Source organism: Myzus persicae, unplaced genomic scaffold (assembly GCF_001856785.1).
Source record: "Myzus persicae strain clone G006 unplaced genomic scaffold, MPER_G0061.0, whole genome shotgun sequence".
Lineage (NCBI taxonomy): Eukaryota > Metazoa > Arthropoda > Insecta > Hemiptera > Aphididae > Myzus > Myzus persicae.
The window spans coordinates 977,582-997,552 of record NW_019104377.1 but is presented as its reverse complement, the minus strand read 5'-3'; the positions used below and the strand labels follow the sequence as shown (position 1 = coordinate 997,552).

General features: G+C 27.8%; 3 protein-coding genes across 4 annotated transcripts in view; 1 reads left to right on the top strand and 2 right to left on the bottom strand.

The window, feature by feature from the left end:
* Positions 1-4,185: 4,185 nt before the first annotated feature.
* LOC111041698 lies at positions 4,186-9,135 on the bottom strand. Its single transcript, XM_022326069.1, has 5 exons — positions 7,532-9,135; positions 7,276-7,344; positions 5,207-5,299; positions 4,941-5,045; positions 4,186-4,458 (listed from the first exon to the last, which is right to left on the bottom strand). Exons 1-5 carry the CDS (start codon positions 7,928-7,930, stop codon positions 4,411-4,413), a joined length of 714 nt encoding a protein of 237 aa, XP_022181761.1. The 5' UTR covers positions 7,931-9,135; the 3' UTR covers positions 4,186-4,410.
* Positions 9,136-11,965: 2,830 nt separating this feature from the next.
* LOC111041641 (UDP-glucuronosyltransferase 2B2-like) lies at positions 11,966-13,929 on the top strand. 2 transcript variants are annotated; one of them, XM_022325972.1, is made up of 5 exons: positions 11,966-12,457; positions 12,581-12,969; positions 13,038-13,257; positions 13,328-13,547; positions 13,614-13,929. In XM_022325972.1, the coding sequence occupies exons 1-5, from the start codon at positions 12,163-12,165 to the stop codon at positions 13,897-13,899; spliced, it is 1,410 nt and encodes a 469-aa protein (XP_022181664.1). In that variant the 5' UTR covers positions 11,966-12,162; the 3' UTR covers positions 13,900-13,929. The 2 variants fall into 2 exon arrangements, with proteins under 2 accessions (XP_022181664.1, XP_022181662.1); XM_022325970.1 differs by having other exon boundaries at positions 11,972-12,969.
* A 3,553-nt stretch (positions 13,930-17,482) lies between these two features.
* LOC111041640 (formin-like protein CG32138) overlaps positions 17,483-19,971 on the bottom strand; it is a 32,692-nt gene continuing 30,203 nt past the window's right edge. The window contains exons 17-19 of the mRNA XM_022325969.1: positions 19,281-19,400; positions 17,976-18,204; positions 17,483-17,558 (exon numbers count right to left, since the gene is read on the bottom strand). Of these exons, the coding sequence (XP_022181661.1) occupies positions 17,992-18,204; positions 19,281-19,400 (333 nt within the window). The 3' untranslated portion in view covers positions 17,483-17,558; positions 17,976-17,991. The remainder of the gene's footprint in view (positions 17,559-17,975; positions 18,205-19,280; positions 19,401-19,971) is intronic.

Genomic DNA, 19,971 nt, shown 5'->3' with positions numbered 1-19,971 from the left:
GAAGTTCATTAAACCGAAAATCTTGCCTAAAGCCAAAACAGGCACAATGGTTGATTTGAAAACAGTCGTCATTTCAATATTATTAGGTTTTCTATCACTGAAATCAATCGAGTTCATTATTTCAATTTCTCTAACATAATTATTCAGAATTCAAATATTAATATTTTCACGCATGTGCGCAGTTTAATGGATATCTATTTTGATTGAATTTATCATTTATTCAAGCATTGAGGCGTGTTCAATAACAATTATGTGTCACCTTTTTACACTACCCAACACCAATTGTTACAGCAAAATTGCTGTTATTAGTAATGGTTTACATTATTGATATAGGTAGTTTGTATTAATTTATTGTGAAAAATACGTATTTTTGTTTCCAAGAAAATCGTTTACTTATGTACAGTGGACAAAATGGATTAAAATATTGTATTTAATTTCTTTTATTAATGTGTTTTAATTTTGGTATATCTATTCAGTTAAAAATGGTTACAGGTATTTTTCCCGAATCGAAATTCCTGAATGAACTTTTTCCTGAACGGTATTTTATCCGAAATCCAAAAACCCGAAACTTTTATTCCCGAACTACTGTTTCCCGAATCGAAATTACCGAATGAACTTTTTCCCGAATGGCATTTTTTCTAAAAGTCCATGGACCCGAAATCTTTTTTACCGAACACCTTTTACCCGAATCGATTTTAAAATCGTTAAATTATAATGCATATTATAAAAAATAAATGTAATTGATAACGTTTATAATAACGTAATAAATTGTGTAGTATTATCATTAATTTTTTTAAATCGATAAATTGTAATACACAAAAAAATACATTTAAAAGTAAAAAACAGAATTATTATTATAATATTTATGACTTACAAAGCAATATTATGCGCGATTGCCCTAAAAAATTCTAACGGCTGGTATGTATTAAAATCAGCAGTAATGGCCATAATTCGCTTTTAATAATCCCGCCATTTTCCTTTTGGTAGAGCTCTTACTTTTCGTCCTAGACTCAGCTCCGCGATCATTATATCTACATCAGCCAGTTCTTTTTGGATCTCACCGAGAGCGGAGTAAAGGTCGGGTGATGTTTTCCAATAACAAGCTGGAAGCGATTGTGCCATCCCTCGCTTACATTGTTTGTATACATACCTAGTTTGCATAGCTCCTAGTTATAACAAAATTTTATTTCGGGAACAATAATCGACGGGAAAAAGTCGTTAGGCAAAAAAAGTTTCGGGTTTTCGGATTTCGGATAAAATACCGTTCGGAAAAAAGTTCATTCGGGAAAAACGGCGAGTTCCGTTAAAAATAGAGAAATGAACAGTAGGTACTTACATACCATTTCTGTAGTAATTTTTAATATATAATAAGTCCATTAGCATTTTCTTCGCGCAATCGGCACACGAAAAACGACAATATCGAAGTGGTAATCATCAACTTTTTATGTTTACATACAAATTGCAATGACGAACTGTACGTAACGTTGTTTTAATCGTTAAATTTCGGATCTTAAATTAAACAAGAACGTTTTTACCAATACTATATCGATTGTGATTTGGGTATTTGCCAATTTCTACAACCCGCGTGTGGTGGAAGGATATTGAAGGATGGAGAGAGTCGGGGGTAAAAGCTATTGAAACTTCATCAGTGGTATATTACAGGCGTTGAAAACTGTGTTCACAGTTTCACGCCGTTTACCAAGTCTAACAGCAAACACTTTACAGAAGTGGATATTTCTGAATGGGTTATGAAATTTCTGGACATGGATATCAAAAATATGAAAACTTACATGCTACTTTACCTAAATAATACGACTAACTATACCTTCGTCAAAGTCTTGCACGAACGTTTACAAACAAAAATAAAACATGTTGGGCAATTTTGTAACGTAGGTATAGGGACCTATCCTACTACAAATTATTACGACTGTAATATAGAGCAAAAAATAGTAACATAAAAATATTTTTATTCATTAAAATATACGGATATACCTACCTACTCTACTATAGTATATAATATTGTTATATTTTATGACAAACATTATAAAGTAACTACAATAGTGATTAGTGCTATGCACACATGTATTAAAGAACTTTAATTGGACCCATAATTATTTATATAGCACTATTACTTTGGACATTGATATTGTTATAATTAAAAAGAAAAAACTACAACTCAATATCTAAATTAAGTACCTAGGTGCATTATTTTATGTATATTATTGAATATAATGATGCGTATTTTATTATTATTTATATATATACACACATTACGATTTGTATTTAAATAGTAAACATAATCAATAAAATACATTATGATTTTATAAAAAACAAACTAAACATTTAATATTTTAATTATAAGAATTAAGGGCTATGCAAATAACTATAAATGGTAAAATATGTGAGGCTTAAAAACTTATAGATCGAAACACGCTGACTAAGGCGCCGGGACCATAAGGTATAATACTCTGGCAAGTAAAAATTTTTTATTTGATTACAAAATATTAACGAAAGTTTAATTTATTCAGCATAACGCTGATTGTAAATTAATTTATTTTTTCAACGTAAAAAGTTCAAGTTATAATAAATTCATAATCGGAATAGAACATTATCATTAAACAAGCAAACATTATTAATTGTTCTGAAAATTGTTTTACAATACGCTTTTTGTGTATATTAATAATATCTTATTTGGTCTTTGTCTTTATATAATTATTATTTCATTCACATAATTTATTACATAAAATGTATAAATAAACTAGTTGACTAATTATTAATAATGTATTCCTACTTGCTAATTTATTCACGTGTGCAACTCACTAACATACTTATGGGGTAATTTCTTTATTGTTTTTTTATTAAAGCGTAATATTAGTTGATTATAGATAAAGCATACTTATTTTATAAATAATCCATCTATATATATATACACATTATATATAAGTTATGTAAAATTATACCTACATATTCCGGACTATATAGAATTTCAATGTCCCCCATAGGCGATGTCAACTTTAATGGTTTTTTGGTTTATTTTATGCTTCTTAATAATACTTCGGCGACGTAATTGAGACACCAAACTCTAAGACACGTCTGCACTACATTAATTGTACTAAAAACTCAAATGCTAGGTATGACTGTCATTACGTAATTGTAGAAAATCATAATCATAATTTACAAATATAAGAACAATATCTTAAAAGACACAAGTTAAACCAATTATGTCATGTACGTGAACTATCTCAAATAATAAGATAAATAAAATATAACAAATTATATGTTTTGATTTAGAAAACACCTTGGTGGCAACAGGCAATTGATTTGAATAATGAACAACTGATGGATTATGCAAATATTCCGATATGGTACAGTATGTGAGGGTTAGGAACTTATAGATTGAAACACGCTGACTCGGGCGCCACGGCCACGGCCACGGTACTCTGGTAAGTAAGAATTTCACTTTGTCTACCAACAGCAAGTATATAGGTACTTAATTGTAAATGCACATGAAATGTCTAAACTTACGCCAAAGGCTCACACGAATTGGTACCAACAACAATAATACACATAAGGCAATTTTGTAACGTACATAAACTACCGTTGAAGAAACCCTCACATTGTAACTTATACGGTAAAAAAATATTATTCTATATTGCTATACAGTGTTGCTATATTCTAGATACTACAACAGCTTCTTACAACTAAAATAATGAGTAAAAAATCATAACATAAACATATTTTTATAATTTTTAAAATCATTTAAATATATGTACTACTCTACGAGTCTACGGTAATATATAATATTGTAGTATTTAATGACAGACATTTTAAAGTAACAACACTAGTGATTAGCGCTATGTACACAGTATATGTTTTAAAGAACTTTAATTAGACTATATTTAGGATATTGATATTGTGATAAGAAAAAAGGAAAAATGACTACTCAATATCTATAATTAAGTAGGTACATTATTTTAAGTATGTGTTTAAGTATAAGATACGTTTTTTATTATTGTTTATACATACACATCAACGGTAAGTTTAATAGCGATATTAATAGTTACAAACTTATTGTATAATTAAACAAAATAAAAAAGATGCAAAATAAAGGAAATAATAAAATTGGTCTGCAAAATACTTTAATTGTTGAGCTAAGATTTTTATAAAGGATAATAAAAATAAATAAATAAATAAAATTGGTACAGATAGTATAAGTAAAATATTTATAATAAAATAATTCAGACAAATGGAGGGTTCTTACAAATTATGTGGTGGATGTAGAGTCAGCTCCATACAAGTATGAGTATTCATCTACAACTTTCTACTTTCTACTTTCCATGTTATTAGAAACACTAAGGAGCCTTAAAATGTTATTCATAACAGTTAATTATTGAATAATAACTTGTATTTTTATTCAGATGTAAAACGTTTTGAGTAGTTGCTAGCATACACATTTTCCTAAAAATAAATTTACCTATTATTATCTATTAAACATAATATATTATACGATTTGTATTCAAATAATAAATATAATCCATAAAATACATTATGATTTTATTAAAAAAAGAGAGTTTAGAAGAAAACGAATAGTGTGTGGCAGGGACAGGTTTACTAAACCGCTCAAATTGATTCTCAAAAACAATATCTTTTTTTTTACTAAATAATAAGTTTTCAAATCTAATAGAATAATGTTAATTCTTGAAGTGTAGCCAGTGTAGGTATACATTGTAGCATTTATATATAATTTTTATCAACCACTTAAACAAATTAATGAACGGATCAATTCTGAGCCACTTAAGTCTGAGATGAAGTTTAAATAAAATGTATGAAAAGGAAATGATCTTAATAATAATATTATATTAAGTATTAAACGAAATGTATCAATTCTTAAATTGTATTTGTGTTTTTGATATATTCTTAGGGTTTATAAGATTTCTTACCCAATGGCTGTGATAGATTCTTGTGTTGTTAACCATTGCTAAAATAATGGGGTGATTTTTCATCTGCAAAATGGTTGAAAATCCAGTCATCAGTAACATGACAATCTATAATAGAATAAATATATAGATTTATGATTTAAATTCCAGAAAAACCAAATTGATGACCACTTTTCCTATACACGGTTTTAAACAAATTATGCATAGTTGACTGAACTATGGAAGACACATGAATAAATTAGTATGTATTATTTTAGAAAAATACTTACTGATACAACTAAATTCAAATTTATATTGAAAAACCCAAAAGCACTAACTTCATTTGACTCCAACAGTGATATTTGATACAGAAACATTTTGATCTATTTACAAATTAACCATTAGTTAATGTAGGTAATCATAAGTTAAATCATAATTTATAATTAATCATGATTCATAAATTAACATTTATAAGACCATACATAATAATAATTCATTTATATTAAACTATACAATAGAAGTAAATATTATTGAATATAATATAGTGATAAAATAACAATGACTAAAAATTTTTTGCAGTCTCTTGGATTTAATATTGACGATAAAACAAAACTAATTATGCCAGTTGATAATGGTTTAGTGTTACAACATATACCTATATTTTAGATTCTGAGCGGAGCGATGAATGTATTGATTTTAAAAAGATACGAATTTTTTTTTGTGTTTGTCATCACGGTTTGGGGGCAGTAAAAGTGATTAGATTTTCTTCAACAGCAACTTTTCTGGTAATAAAGTGAATCTAGTTGATGCATTCTGGTGGTAAAAATTTAAAATTTCCATTAGTTTTCAAAAGTGACATTAAAAACAAACAAAAAATTAAGAAAAAACGGGAATTTTTACGCAAAACCAGTTTTCGAAAAAATTGATTTTGGTTTTTAGTGTAACTCTAATGGTAAATGGCCATAGATACAAGGAATTTTCACTAAATGTTTGTGTTACCATATTCTACACACCACAACATTTTCAAAATATTTTAACTCGTGTTGAACTATTTATAGGCATATGCAATTTTTGATTATTATTAGTTTTTTTTTTGATTAAAGTCTATAACAAAATGTTAGCTCGGTCAAAAAACTTGAAAATATAATACAAGCTTGCTCATAAGTTGTTGTTAGTGAAAATTAAAAAAAAATGAATATAAGTGCACAATCATTTTTTATGAGCGTCTGAATTTCAAATTTCAATAAAATACGTAAAAATCACGAAAATTTGCAAATTATTTTACATTAGAAAGTTTAACATTTTTCTTTTTATATCTAAGATTTAAAAATTTAATAAAATATTCCTTATAAATTTGTCTGCTTTCATCAAAAAAAAAATTCTCCCGCGAGAAAATCAAATTAAATTCTTATGAGCATTTGGAAATGAAATTTTTATGACATTGGACATTCACTAGATTTCTCAAGTAGCGATTTGCTTATTATGTTGTAAATCAAAAACGAATAACTGTAGACACTTAAAATGTACACCATATGTTTATTTCATCAATTTATATACTTGATAACATTTTCAAAATATTTTAAATTTTTAACTCGTTGTAAGCTGTTGACGGACATTTTCAATTTTAATTTATTTCTTTACATTTCAATTCAATTTTATTCGTTCTGTCAAAAAGCGTAAATATTTAATGAGACTTTTGATATAACGTTACAATAGCAGTTTAAACACATCGATAAAACACAGGCACGATTTATTTTTGTAAGGATTTAAAGTACAAATTTTGAAAATATTTTTCAAATAAAAAATTGAAAATAGATTTTAAAAAACTTTTTAAATGTACAACTTTTATAACGAAGAACTGAAAATTTAAAACGAAGTTCTAGGTAAGTAGTCAATTCTGTAACCAAAAATATCTATAAACATAAACACAGCTTTTTTCATAGTTATTTTAAATTCAAAGATAGACGAAATAATTAATTTACACAAAGAGTAACGATTTTAGTCATTTTGCTGTAATTTGTTCCGAAAAAAACCCAATGTTACAAAGTATATAATATTTTTCCAGCATCGCCGATAATTTAAGAATAATATTATGAATAGTATTAATTCAACTTACCGCCTATTGTATTAATAATAAGAAATAACAATATTATACATCCTAGACCGACATACCATCTCCGCTCAGAATTGTTTTTCGTATACAATGATATCATACCATAAAATTCAAATTAAATACCATAAATTACAGCGACCTTCTAGACACCTAATGTACAGAAGAACGACATCCATTTACTTGCTTTTTTCAATTAAATATGTAACTTAGTTTACCAATAAAATATTTGTTCAAAATATATCTTACTTGCATTTTGATTTCAACGGGTAATTTTGAAATTGGAATCAATCGTAGATATGATACAATTTTTATTTTCTGAAATCATAATATAGTTGATCAATTATTTTTTCCTTTTTATCAACTACTTAAACCGTTTTAATATGAACATTGTGTGAGTGTTGGACTGATGATAAGTTAATAATAATTAGTTAAGAATGTGTGCATTGCAAATCGTTGGTTAGTCATTGAAATTGACGTAGGTTTAATTTGATGTAAATGGTACCTTTTCATTTATCCATGTGGCAGCAAGGATGACGGACATCAAAAACAAAACGATTTGAATATTGAGCATGTGCAACGGCACATGTCTTATAACATTTTCAAGCTCGATCATCAAATAAATTAAATATATAACATCGATAATACAGCAAACGAAAAATGCTAACAGCAGTGTACCGTAACTCCGACTGAATATTTTGAACAACAGAGATAGTTCGGCGTGTAACAATCTAATGCTCTCCATTAACATAACCAATTCAGAATCTGTCCATCCCCCCGGGATGGATACTAATCCACGAGGGAGGCACTTCCAGAAATTGTTTAATGTTTGAAATCTACACTCGATGTTGGTGAGATAAAAAAATACGGTTATAATGATTACATAGTCCATCATGTATGGCATTCCGAAAAAAAAAATGAGGAAAGTGCTTAAATCAAATGAGTTTGGTGGCCATAAGTATATGTCATATACTTCATATGCAACGAAGTATAAAAATAATGAAACCAATATGATATTCCACTTCTTTTTACTTATTGAATGATGGGGAACCGGAAATGCCGGTGAAAGTAATGCCAGTTTTTCATCGAACTGTATAATGCCATTAATCAATCTAAAACAAATGTTACAAAAAATTACCAAACATTTTTTTTAAATGTACAAAAAAGTAATAGCTATCTATTACATATAATACATCAAATTCTATTTAAATATACAAAATAATAGTTATTCAATGATTATTTTTTTATTATTTGAAAACGACGAAAATGGTAGTAATATCTTTTTTTCTGTCTTCTATCTTCTGACCAGTCAACATTAATTTTTACTTTTAATGTTCGTAGTACATAGAAATTATACTACTGTGCATACTCCTTCGCTTTATCTATAGTTCTGTCATACATAATAATTTTACTGTCCCCGAGTTTGAGGTCTGGTTTTAGGAATTTTATTCTATGTGATGTTTTTAATTTTTTAACGGTTTTGGTATAATTATTTTTTATTCTTACTTTACTATCCATATTTCTGATAATCTTGCTGCAATAATAGCGATCCAAAATTTCACCAAACGGTAATTTACGACATAATATAATTCTTCGGTATAAACTAGATATGTGAATGCTAACAATACAATCGTACGTGTGCATTCAAGAAATGTATAATAATATGTTGAGTGAATGTTGAAAGTTAATAATCCACCTGGTTCGAGTATATAAGAAATGTTAATTAAACCAAAAATCTTGCCTAAAGCTAAAATAGGCTCAATAGTTGATTTGAAAACAGTCGTCATTTCAACAATATTATGTTTTCTATCACTAAAGAGTTTGTTATTTCAATTTATCTAACATAAATATTCAGAATTCAAATATTAATATTTTCACGCCTGTGCGTCATATAATAGATTCCAATTATGATTGAATTTATCATTTATTCAAACATTTGTGGGTGCTCAATAAAAATTATGTGTCACCTCTTTACACCACGAATTTTTAATGCAAAATTGCTGTTATTAGAAATGGTTTACATTATTAATATAGATAGTTTATGTTAATTTGTATGAAAAATACATATTATATTTTCCAAGAAAATCGTTTACTTATGTAGTACAGTGGTCAGAATAGATCATAATAATGGTATGTTAATTTGGAAATATTTAATAATTTGTGTAATATACTAATATGTATTATTGTTTATCATGCTTAATAACGTTGATAGGTACATATCTTAAATAATTTATGCGTTATGCCAGATAGTTTATTAAGTATATTTTCCAAAATATTTGAAAAAGAAATCGAAAACAGACTCATAAATTATTTAGAAGAAAACAATTTACTACCAAACTTGCAATACGGTTTTAGGAAAAAATTAGGTACTGAAGATGCTCTAGCTAACCTTACTACAGAATGCAGATATACATGATAATTTTGAAAGCTATTACAAAACTATTAGAATATTTTAAGATTTTAGCAGCATATCACATATTTACAACGCTACTAAATTGTATACATTAATTTGGTATCACTGGATCAGCATATGAAATGTTTAAATCTTATTTAGAAGATCAACAAGTCACAATAGGTGATACCCTAAGTGAAGTAGGAAAAATACATAGATGAGTCCCGTAGGGTACAGTGCAGTCCACAAATTTATACATTATTTGCGTACCTGCATTTGGTAGACTTCCATTAAACGAACGAACAAATCCAGGCATACACTCAGTCATAATCACACACTGCAAAGAGAATCTAACAAAAAAATGAATCTGATATTTCATTACTCAATGTAACTGGTTTTCAAATAATAATCTAAAGATAAATTTTGACAAATCAAAGTGTACCTTTACTTATGATTTGAGAGTTGCGCTAATAAAATAGAATTGATTACACGTTAAAAAAATTGCAACGCTGCGTCATGCTTCTGTCCAAAATTATCCAAAATTATTAATTGATCATTTAAAATTTAAAATGTCATATTCACATAAAAAATCTAATAATAAAGTTGAGACAATTGACATACTTTTTCCTAACCACTAAAAGAATATAACATACCAATAGTACAAAAGAGCATAATAAAAATTATCTTAAGTAAACCGAAATCATTCTCCTCAAATGATTTATTCAAAATATAATGAGTATTAGACATTAAAAAACTATATAAAAACAAGCAATATGTCATATCTATAAAGGTAAATAGTTTGAAGTTAAAAGCAACCCTTTTAATCTCAGGATAAAACATATCAGCATTCCATTTTGTAAGGTTATGAAAGCTTCTAATACATACATAAAAGTTGGTTTAAGGTCTCTAGAGGTCATCCCAGATGAAATAAGTACCTATGTTTACATACCAATTGCATTACGAATTATAACGTAACATAGTTTCAATCGTTAAATTATTAACAATAAAACAGGTAAAGTTTTTACCAATACTAGGTATCGATGGTGGTTTGGGCATTGGCCGGTTCGTGCATACAATCCGCGTCGAGTGGAAGGATATTGGCCGTGGGGACAGTCGGAGGTAAAAGCCACTGGAATTTTATGAGTGGGACACTGAGGGCGTTGGTGAACGACAGACACGACGTCACTGTGTCCGCGCCGTTTACCAACGGTAACCGTGGAAACTACACCGAAGTAGATATAACTGAAAACTGTTCTTAAGAGTTAAGACTGCCAATAAAGCGGAAATCTATCCAATATTCAGGATTTTTCCAAACTGAACATTCCTAACATTCAAATTAGGTCTCGTATTAGTTAAGACCTAGCAAAAGTAAACATTGAGCACAGGTATTTAGCAAAAACAACTTACGAGTATAGTTCACTAGTAACGTTAAAATTCGTACCCTATTGAACTAATAATATCACGTTCTCGTCCAAATGAGTAAAATAAGTCAATTGGCAAAAAAATTAACAATTACAAAACGTATTCAATAATATCAAAAGTTCACGATTCTCTTAGGTAACATTTAAAATTAAATTAAATATGGATGAATTACAATTTAAAGGTACCTTACTACTAATATTACTCGTTTATTTTTGAAATTGTCTATGTAATACTAGGTAATACGAGTAATACATACGTCATATGTAAGTAGCTGACAACTGTATAATAATTAAATATAGAAAATGGGCAAAATTAAATTAAAAATAACTATACAAGCAATAACTATAACGAAATTATTAATGACCAAATCAGGGATTGGTTTATATCAACTCTACGAGAAAAAAACAATCATGTTTCGGGAGCGACTGTTTAATAATATAAGAAAAGGATGACTGTGGCATCGAAGTAGGTATAGTATGGCAAGTCGCAAGTGGTAACTGGTAACAATACCTATACACATTTAAAATTTCTAAAGATTGAGTACTATCCCTTATCACTTAACAAGTCTCAGAAATGGACATAACAGCAAGTGGAATCAAGTGGGAGCCTATAGCGGTATAATGTTGTAGTGACTGGTGAGTCGAATTAAGGAACGTTCGTTAATATCCGTAGAGTGGAGATGGAGTGGAGATCAATAATATCATAGCAGGCACATAACCGTTGAATAGGCACATGTCTATAAGTGATTAAGTATACTAGTTATAGTAATCATATACAAATAACGTTTTTAAAGTTAGGCATGATTGAAATATATTGAAATACATGTAAAACAATTAAAAACAATAGGTATTCCGTATGTAGGTACTAATAAGTTAAAAGTTTTTAAACTATTTTAATAGGAGAAATTAAATCATTTTGACTTGAATGTACAAATCAAAGTATCTACCCCACCTAAATCCTCGACTAAAACACCTGAAATTATAAATTTACAAGTACACTTCAATGAATCATATATATCATTCTTAATTATGAAACTCAATGCACATATTATATAGTTTAGAGTGTTAGTATGAACAATGACTATATACATATGTATATATAACCTATCTACTTAAACAAACAAACTCATATGATCATTCCTAATAGTTGTATATTAACAATCTAAAAACTAAGACTTCGCATAATCATAACTAAAAAAACAACGATATCTAAGTATTGCAATCCTAAAATATTACACTACGCACTCGCTTTAATTGTATAAGAAGGTAACGTCGAGTCGCGCCGCATTGATATCGTTTACGTTAAAATTAAAACATAATATAATGTGGAAATCTATCATGAAAATATTGGTTTGGGCTCTTGTCGGTTCGTATATTCAACCCGCGTCGAGTGCCAGAATTTTGGCCGTGGAGACAGTCGGAGGTAAAAGCCACTGGAACTTTATGAGTGGTATACTAAGGGCGTTGGTGAATGACGGACACAGCGTCACTGTGTTCACACCGTTTGCCGACGGTAACCGTGAAAACTATACCGAAGTGGATACAACTTCAGAAGGGGCTTTGCAATTTATGGACAAGGATCTAGAACAGATGATGAGTAGAAAACTTACAGTAATAGGTGATTTTGTAATGATGAGTAGAATTCAGTGTGATCAAGTGTATGAGAATAGTAAAATGAAAATAGTGTTGGGGGGAGTACGCACGGAATACGACATTGTCATTATTGAATACTTTGCTTCAGATTGTGTGTCATACATTGCAACTAAGCTCAACTTGCCTTTGATTTATGTCACACCATTGCCAGCCAATGCCTTTATGGATCGCACAATCACCGGTCACGTCTCAAATCCGTCAACGGTCACGGAAGTATTTTCTATGTATGCGATTCCTAAAACTTTCATTCAGAGATTAACCAATATATCTTTGATAGTTTATTTGAAAATTGTAAAACAATACAAAGAACTGATTCTAAAATACACTGATCCGAAACAATATGATTTGATCGAACCCATTTCACCGTCTTTGATATTCGCAAATAGGCACTTCATAACTGATGTGGCAAGTCCTACGCCGACAAACGTTATCGATATTGGTGGAATTCATTTGAAGACAGCTCAGAAGTTACCGGAAGTATAATATTGTTAAACTTGTCCCAGTTCCACTATTTGAATGCAGATTGCTATAATTTATAACTTTAGGATATTTTAGAATTCATTGAACAGTCGCCACACGGAGTTGTTTATTTCACTTTTGGTTCGACCATAAAAATGTCTTCGATGCCAGAACAAATAAAAAAAGCGTTACTGGGAACGTTCGCACAAATTCCTCAAAGAGTGCTATGGAAATATGAAAACGTACTGGAAGGCATGCCGAAAAATATGATGATTAGAAAGTGGCTCCCACAGCGTGATATACTTAGTAATATACCTAGTCAAATAAAACTGTTAATTTATCAACTGAAGTTGCACATTTATCTTTTTTTCTGAAGTGCTCCCGAATGTGAAACTATTCATCAGTCACGGAGGCATATCTGGGATATACGAAACCGTGGACGCTGGAGTACCAGTTCTTGGATTTCCCTTATTTGGCGACCAGCAAAGAAATATAGACAATTTAGTCAACGCTGGAATGGCTATTTCTATGGACCTCCTGTCTGTAACGAAGGATAATTTCTTGAGAAATGTCTTAGAACTCCTCAACAATAAAAAGTAAATAACATTTAAATGAGGTATACATATTTGAAATTTAGTACTTACTGATTTAATTTCTAATAGATACACGGAAAACGCTGAAATCACTTCAAAAATATTCAAAGATCGGCCAATGTCGCAAGCAGAATCCGTTGTTTACTGGACTGAGTATGTTCTTCGGCACAAAGGTGCACCACATTTGAAATCTCAAGCATTGAATCTAAGATGGTACCAATACTACTTACTAGATGTTTTAGCTGTACTATTAGTTATTATTTTTGTTGTAATTTTTACCACTAGAGAAATGTGCAAATCAATTTATATGTATGGTATAATTTTTTGTCAAAATTATAAACCAAAGCCCGAATAATTTATCTAAATAAAAAAATATTATACCTAATTATAGCGAGTTTGTTGAATAAATCGTGCATTTTTGAGAAAATTTTATATAGGTACAAGCAGCACCTCATAAGTAGTTATTTCTGAAACCAAAATATTATAAAAATATATGACGACTTTTATTTACAGACATTTTAAGTTCAAATTTGAACAAAATTAGATATTTAACCAAAGAATAACATTTTCAATTATTTGGTTGTAATTCAAAAATATTATTGATGTGATACGATACTCGAAACTTGTATTATCGTATTTTAATTGCATAAGGCCATTATTATAACATTTACATTGATTAAGTTATCGTATATTTATACCATGGATCTATTAGAACCGTTCTATGGTAACGCGGTATTGACTGAAACAATGGTGCATTGACACAATTCACACACCATAACTCGGATATAATTAACAACAAAAAATTTATATAAATTTAATTGACCTAGCCATTAGGCAATGGTAAAATAAATCACCAATGGCAATATAAATAAATATATTTTACAAATACCCAAGGCTGGCGGCCTGACTCTGCTGAGAATCGTTTTGTGTACACAATGATATAAAATTATCATTGAACTCAAATTTACACATCCTATACGGTTATACAGAGTCTCACTTGAACCATCATCTGTATTTATAGCAAAACTGATGCCATTGTAACTGTGCCAATACTCTCTTTCTCGCTTTTTTTTTTACAAGACCAATAATCAGTATTATGTTATAAATAAATTACCTAAACCAGTTACTAAAGTGTAAAGCTGGACATTAACGAGTTAAAAATAAAAATTAAGTTAAGACGTATGATGGTTATCATATTTATATAAATGTACGACCCCCCCCCCCCACTACTAACATGACCAAATTACGGCACTGCTAAGCACAGAACCCCGAGCTTGAAATGATTTCCAAATTCATCATCAATTTTGTAGGTACATATTTTTCTTACCAATTTGATAATTTAAAAATGTTTAGTTAAGTTAATGTGTTTCATCAACTAATTTTTAAATTAGTTATACAAAATATAATGGTTAACTTTTAACTTAACTGAACTTCTTTTTATATTAACAATTTAAAAAAAAATTGTTAACTTGCCCAGCCTTGCTAATTTATATTAAAATAACATGCTCTGCCTATTATTGTTACCTATCTATATGATTAACTCAAAATCATGATTTGAACTTGATTATATTTTGTGATGAAAATATTAAATAATTTTTGGTTTAAAGTTTAAACTATTAAACAATTTGAAGATTGTAATTAAAATAATATCTAGGTATAAAAATATGAGAATTATTATTATGATCATTAATTTTTAGTTTAACTGTATTAATATGAAAAATATTTTTTATCATTATTTATTATAATTTAAAATATTTCAGCACACTTGGTGCTTAACACTTAATAACAACTTATGAGAAACCTTAACTGTAATAGTGTATTATATATTCTAAGCTTTTAAGAGAGCAAATTTTTTTTATAATAAAATAAGTAGAATATTGCAAATGCTTATAAATATCACAAAATGAGACAAAATATTAGTTTAAAAATTATACCATGCTCAAATAAATACATATTTGGTAAACATGGCGAGAATCTATAGTATTTGGATAACAACAAAATAAGAAAATCTATTTTCTCAAAAACTGGTGAAAATTCCAGTTTTTTCAAAAGTACCCAGACTTTCTTTAGACTCCCAAACACCAAAGTACTGACTAGATTCACTTTTCTACCAAAAGCTATTTTTCCGTGCCATAAGGCGGTGACATGTAAAAAAATACACATCAATACATTATTGTAAAACTAATACATTCATGACTCCGCTCAGAATCTAAAATTTAATGAAACTTTATTGCATTTTTAGGGCATGCACGTTGTCTAGCTGTATATTCCATGTATTTAGTAAATTGCATTTGGTTACAAATAAAATAAATAATTATATATTTTGAAGATAAAAATAACTATTCTAAAAATATGTAAGGTAAGCTATTCAACAATAAACGTAGAATACACCATTCCTAACATGCATATAAATATTATAAATATCAATCTTAACTATTTTACACATTATAGTCAGAAAAATAAATAAATAAAGCTTAAAACACATTTTTTTTTTAATTCAGAAAAAAAGAGCATAATTACTAGGAATTATTTTTTATATTATGTGTGTATAATCAACAATAGAAATAAACAAAAATTCATTTTGCATTAATTTATTCTGATGGCACTTAACCAATCTAAAAGGTTTTCATTTTTTTTTAGGTACAAAATAATTATAATGATAACCATTAGTTAATTATATGGTCCTTATTTACACATATTACAAAATATGTTTAACACTAATGAAACGTATAATATAATATGAGAAATATAAACAAATCTAAAAGAAAATTTTTTTTCATTAGATGAGACTCCTAACACAGTAACATTAATAATAATGAAAATGAAAATAACATTTGAGATTAAGCATAATATATCTATTTAACAAAATAAGTACAATAAAAAAAAAAAATAGTTTTTTCAAGGCTAATATCTATAAGCACCACATCACTAAAGTGATAGTCATTGATCATGACAATCCTAAAAACAAATGGAATGCCAAAAAAAATGATATCCAATTGACAATAAATTATCATATGTATATAAAAAATAAGTAGCAACAAATAGAATATTGCTTATAATGTCTCAATGATAAATGGTTGTTTTCACCAGAATCTTTGTTTTTATTTACTAAGCTCGTTATTTAACAGGTAAGAATATTCAAAAATTTGTATTGTTAATATGTATAAAAGTAAAAATTGTATGACAATAAATAATAAAATATTTTTTCAATAAAATCAAGTTTTCAATATTCACTATATTTTACTAAAAATATTTGAATATATATTTAAAAATGAAATATTTGTTAATCATCATATACATATGTATAAATTGCTTCTGGAAAATATGACTTACCGACTTTGTTAGTAAATTTTGATAAAGATAATACATCCAAATTATAAAAATAAGAATCAGAAAAATCAGAAAATTATATTTAAAATATATGCATATGAGAATTTCCAAAAAATTTAGTAAAACATAGAAATGTTATATTTTTTATAAAAAAAAATATTCTAAAGTTCTGTAACTAATAGCTGTAACTTCTAGTAGCTTACAATTTTTTAATAGTCTTTCTTTTTCATTTTAAGATATAATAATTTACAAGTTAGCAGTTACAGAAAAAGAAGATTCTACTGTTACAAAAATAAATAATTTACACTAATTTTAATGGTAAAAAATATAAATTAAATTAACTATTAACGACAATCATTTATATATAAATACACAGAGTGGGCTACTGAGTTTTTTGTTTTCCTTTAGTTAACACACTTAACCTCAGTGGCTCACTCAGTATGTATGACAAAGTATAATTAAAATTATATCTAATATTCTAGTCTTAAAAAACATAATATTATCATTCTCATATATATATATTAATAAAGTTCCAATGAATAAACATGTAAAATAACAAACAAACAAAATAATAATATGAGTACATCAACAATAGTGTTTTTTTTTTATCACTTAATTATAATATTTAACGTATAGTCATGAGTATTTGGATATGTGGAATGTAGATGATACAAATGCATTAATCTAGAAAATAAATGAAATTTATTAAATTGTGTTACTTTATATTATCTTTGATATTATTTGTAATAGATAGTTTGACTATCATTAACAACTATATTCAAAAAAAAAATGTTAAACGTGCTTTTTTCTATTTTTTCCTGAAATATGAATCAATTTAAATAAATAAAATGTATACTTAACATTTATATTTTATTTTAATTTAACAATAATATGAATGTTAGTTTTGAAATGAAAGTAAATAGATGACAATATGCAAATGCATACAAATTAAATTTATTTTCTGTTTATAAAATGGTATATAAAAACTACTTATTTAGAGTACTGTAATACAATACTTTAAGCGGGAGAAGAAACACATCTTTTTACTTAAATAAAATTAAATAAAACACAATATTATAACTTTAACTTATGGTACATTACCATATTAACAGGACTTTCAAAATTCAAGTTCTTCTAATGTCCTGGATAATCGATTGCTGTCTATACGACGTCGTTGGCTTCTCCGAACAGCATCTGCTCTTCTATAAGGTTCATTTTTCAAACCCAAAAGAATATCTTCCAATGCACCATTGTAAACTTCATCTTGGTGTAACAATTTCTTTTCTTTTACCATTTTTGTCTTATTCTTTAATTCATTAATAACAGCTTCCTAAAAAAAATAAATAATATAACTTATGAGTTATGAGTTATGACTATGCACTAAATTCAAAAAAAGTTTTAGAACCAAACACAGAGAAAAACAATATTTATAATAAGTTAATGAAGAGGGAAAAATGAAATGTCTATTAAAAGAGTTAACTTATATTTTAACATTGAAAAATTAAAGTTCAAAGATTGTAAATTATTAGATTTGTCAGCACTAGTTTATAATAACAAAAATAGTAAGTTATAACAATTAGCGAAATAAAAAAAAAACCATATATATATTTTGGTTTAAATCACTCATATCATATATTTACTAAATAAATTATACAAATAATTTAAACCACTTTTAATTTAAACAATAATTTTAAGTATCAACAAATCTATTATGTTGGTAATTAAAATTATCGATTGAAGTGAATCTAGAACTATAAAATTGATTTTAGAACAATAAAATATTATGATTAATAAATAAAACATTGAAAATAGAAATCAAATTCCTAAGGAATTTTTACCAATCCAATTTCAGGTAAGACAAAATCATACAATCATTAATATTAGAACACTTCATTTTTCCTCCCACACACAAATTTTTAAATATAATTGGATTGGTACCTAAATGAATATGGTTCTGATCCAACACCAGTAGTCATGTTATGTAGTGCAGGTCCAAGCAAATTATTGAACTTATACTAATGATTTAAGCCTTCTAAATTAATAACTAGTATGTTGTCATTAGATGTAAAAGAAAACATAATACAAACACCATACATTAATTCTAAATGTAAACAAACATTAGGTAATTCTAAACTATAATAAATAATGAAACATGAAATACTTTTTTTAATGCATAACAACTATTGTAATACCAGTTACCACAACCATACATCAAACAAAAACCTTTAGAGATAAAAAGCAAACAAAAGAAAAATATTAAAATTATATTTAATCTTAATTTAAAAAAATTATAAGACATTGCAATAAAACATGCAAGATAAATGTTATGTTACACAAACTTAAATTAATTAATCAATGAATTCAGTAACCAATCTAAATTGTATATTTACAATAAATTGGACATACTTGTTGCAATTTTTGATTTGTCTTGTTTTTGGCAGCTAGGTTTTCGGTACTACCTTTTAATTTAATTTGGCATGCAGCTTCTTCTAATCGTTTTCTTTGTTCATTTTCAATATCAGCCGCCTACAGAAAAACGTTGTACATATTATACTCATAATAACTTTTTTATATAAACAAGCAGTTAATTTTTAGTTGAATTAATATTGTAATAAATAAGAATACTTTTATCTGTAAAATAATAATAGGGGGATGAGGTGACCGAGTGGTCTGACGCGTCCGCTGCGACGCAGCCGGTCGCGGTTCGATCCTCGGCTACTGGGCGGCATTTTTCTCCGGACAAGTCGCGGTGACCGGAGAACAAGTGCTGCCATCCCCCACCCCCGGGCATGGCAGAAACCTACGGGTGCCCCATTCGAAATTCTGCCAAAAACAAACACACACGTGTTCCCCCCTACCGTCCCAAAATATATAATACAAACAAACCTACAATACAAATCCTACTACAGCTAATGGCCTCAGTTGCCGATCAATAAAAAAAAAAAAATAATAATAATAATAATAATAATAATATCCAACTATCAGTCTTGTTAAGAATACTTTTCAAATTTATTCAGAATACGTATTTAAATACATGGTATCATTTGTATTTGAATAATTGAATATAAATACAAATACATTTTATAAATATTCAAAA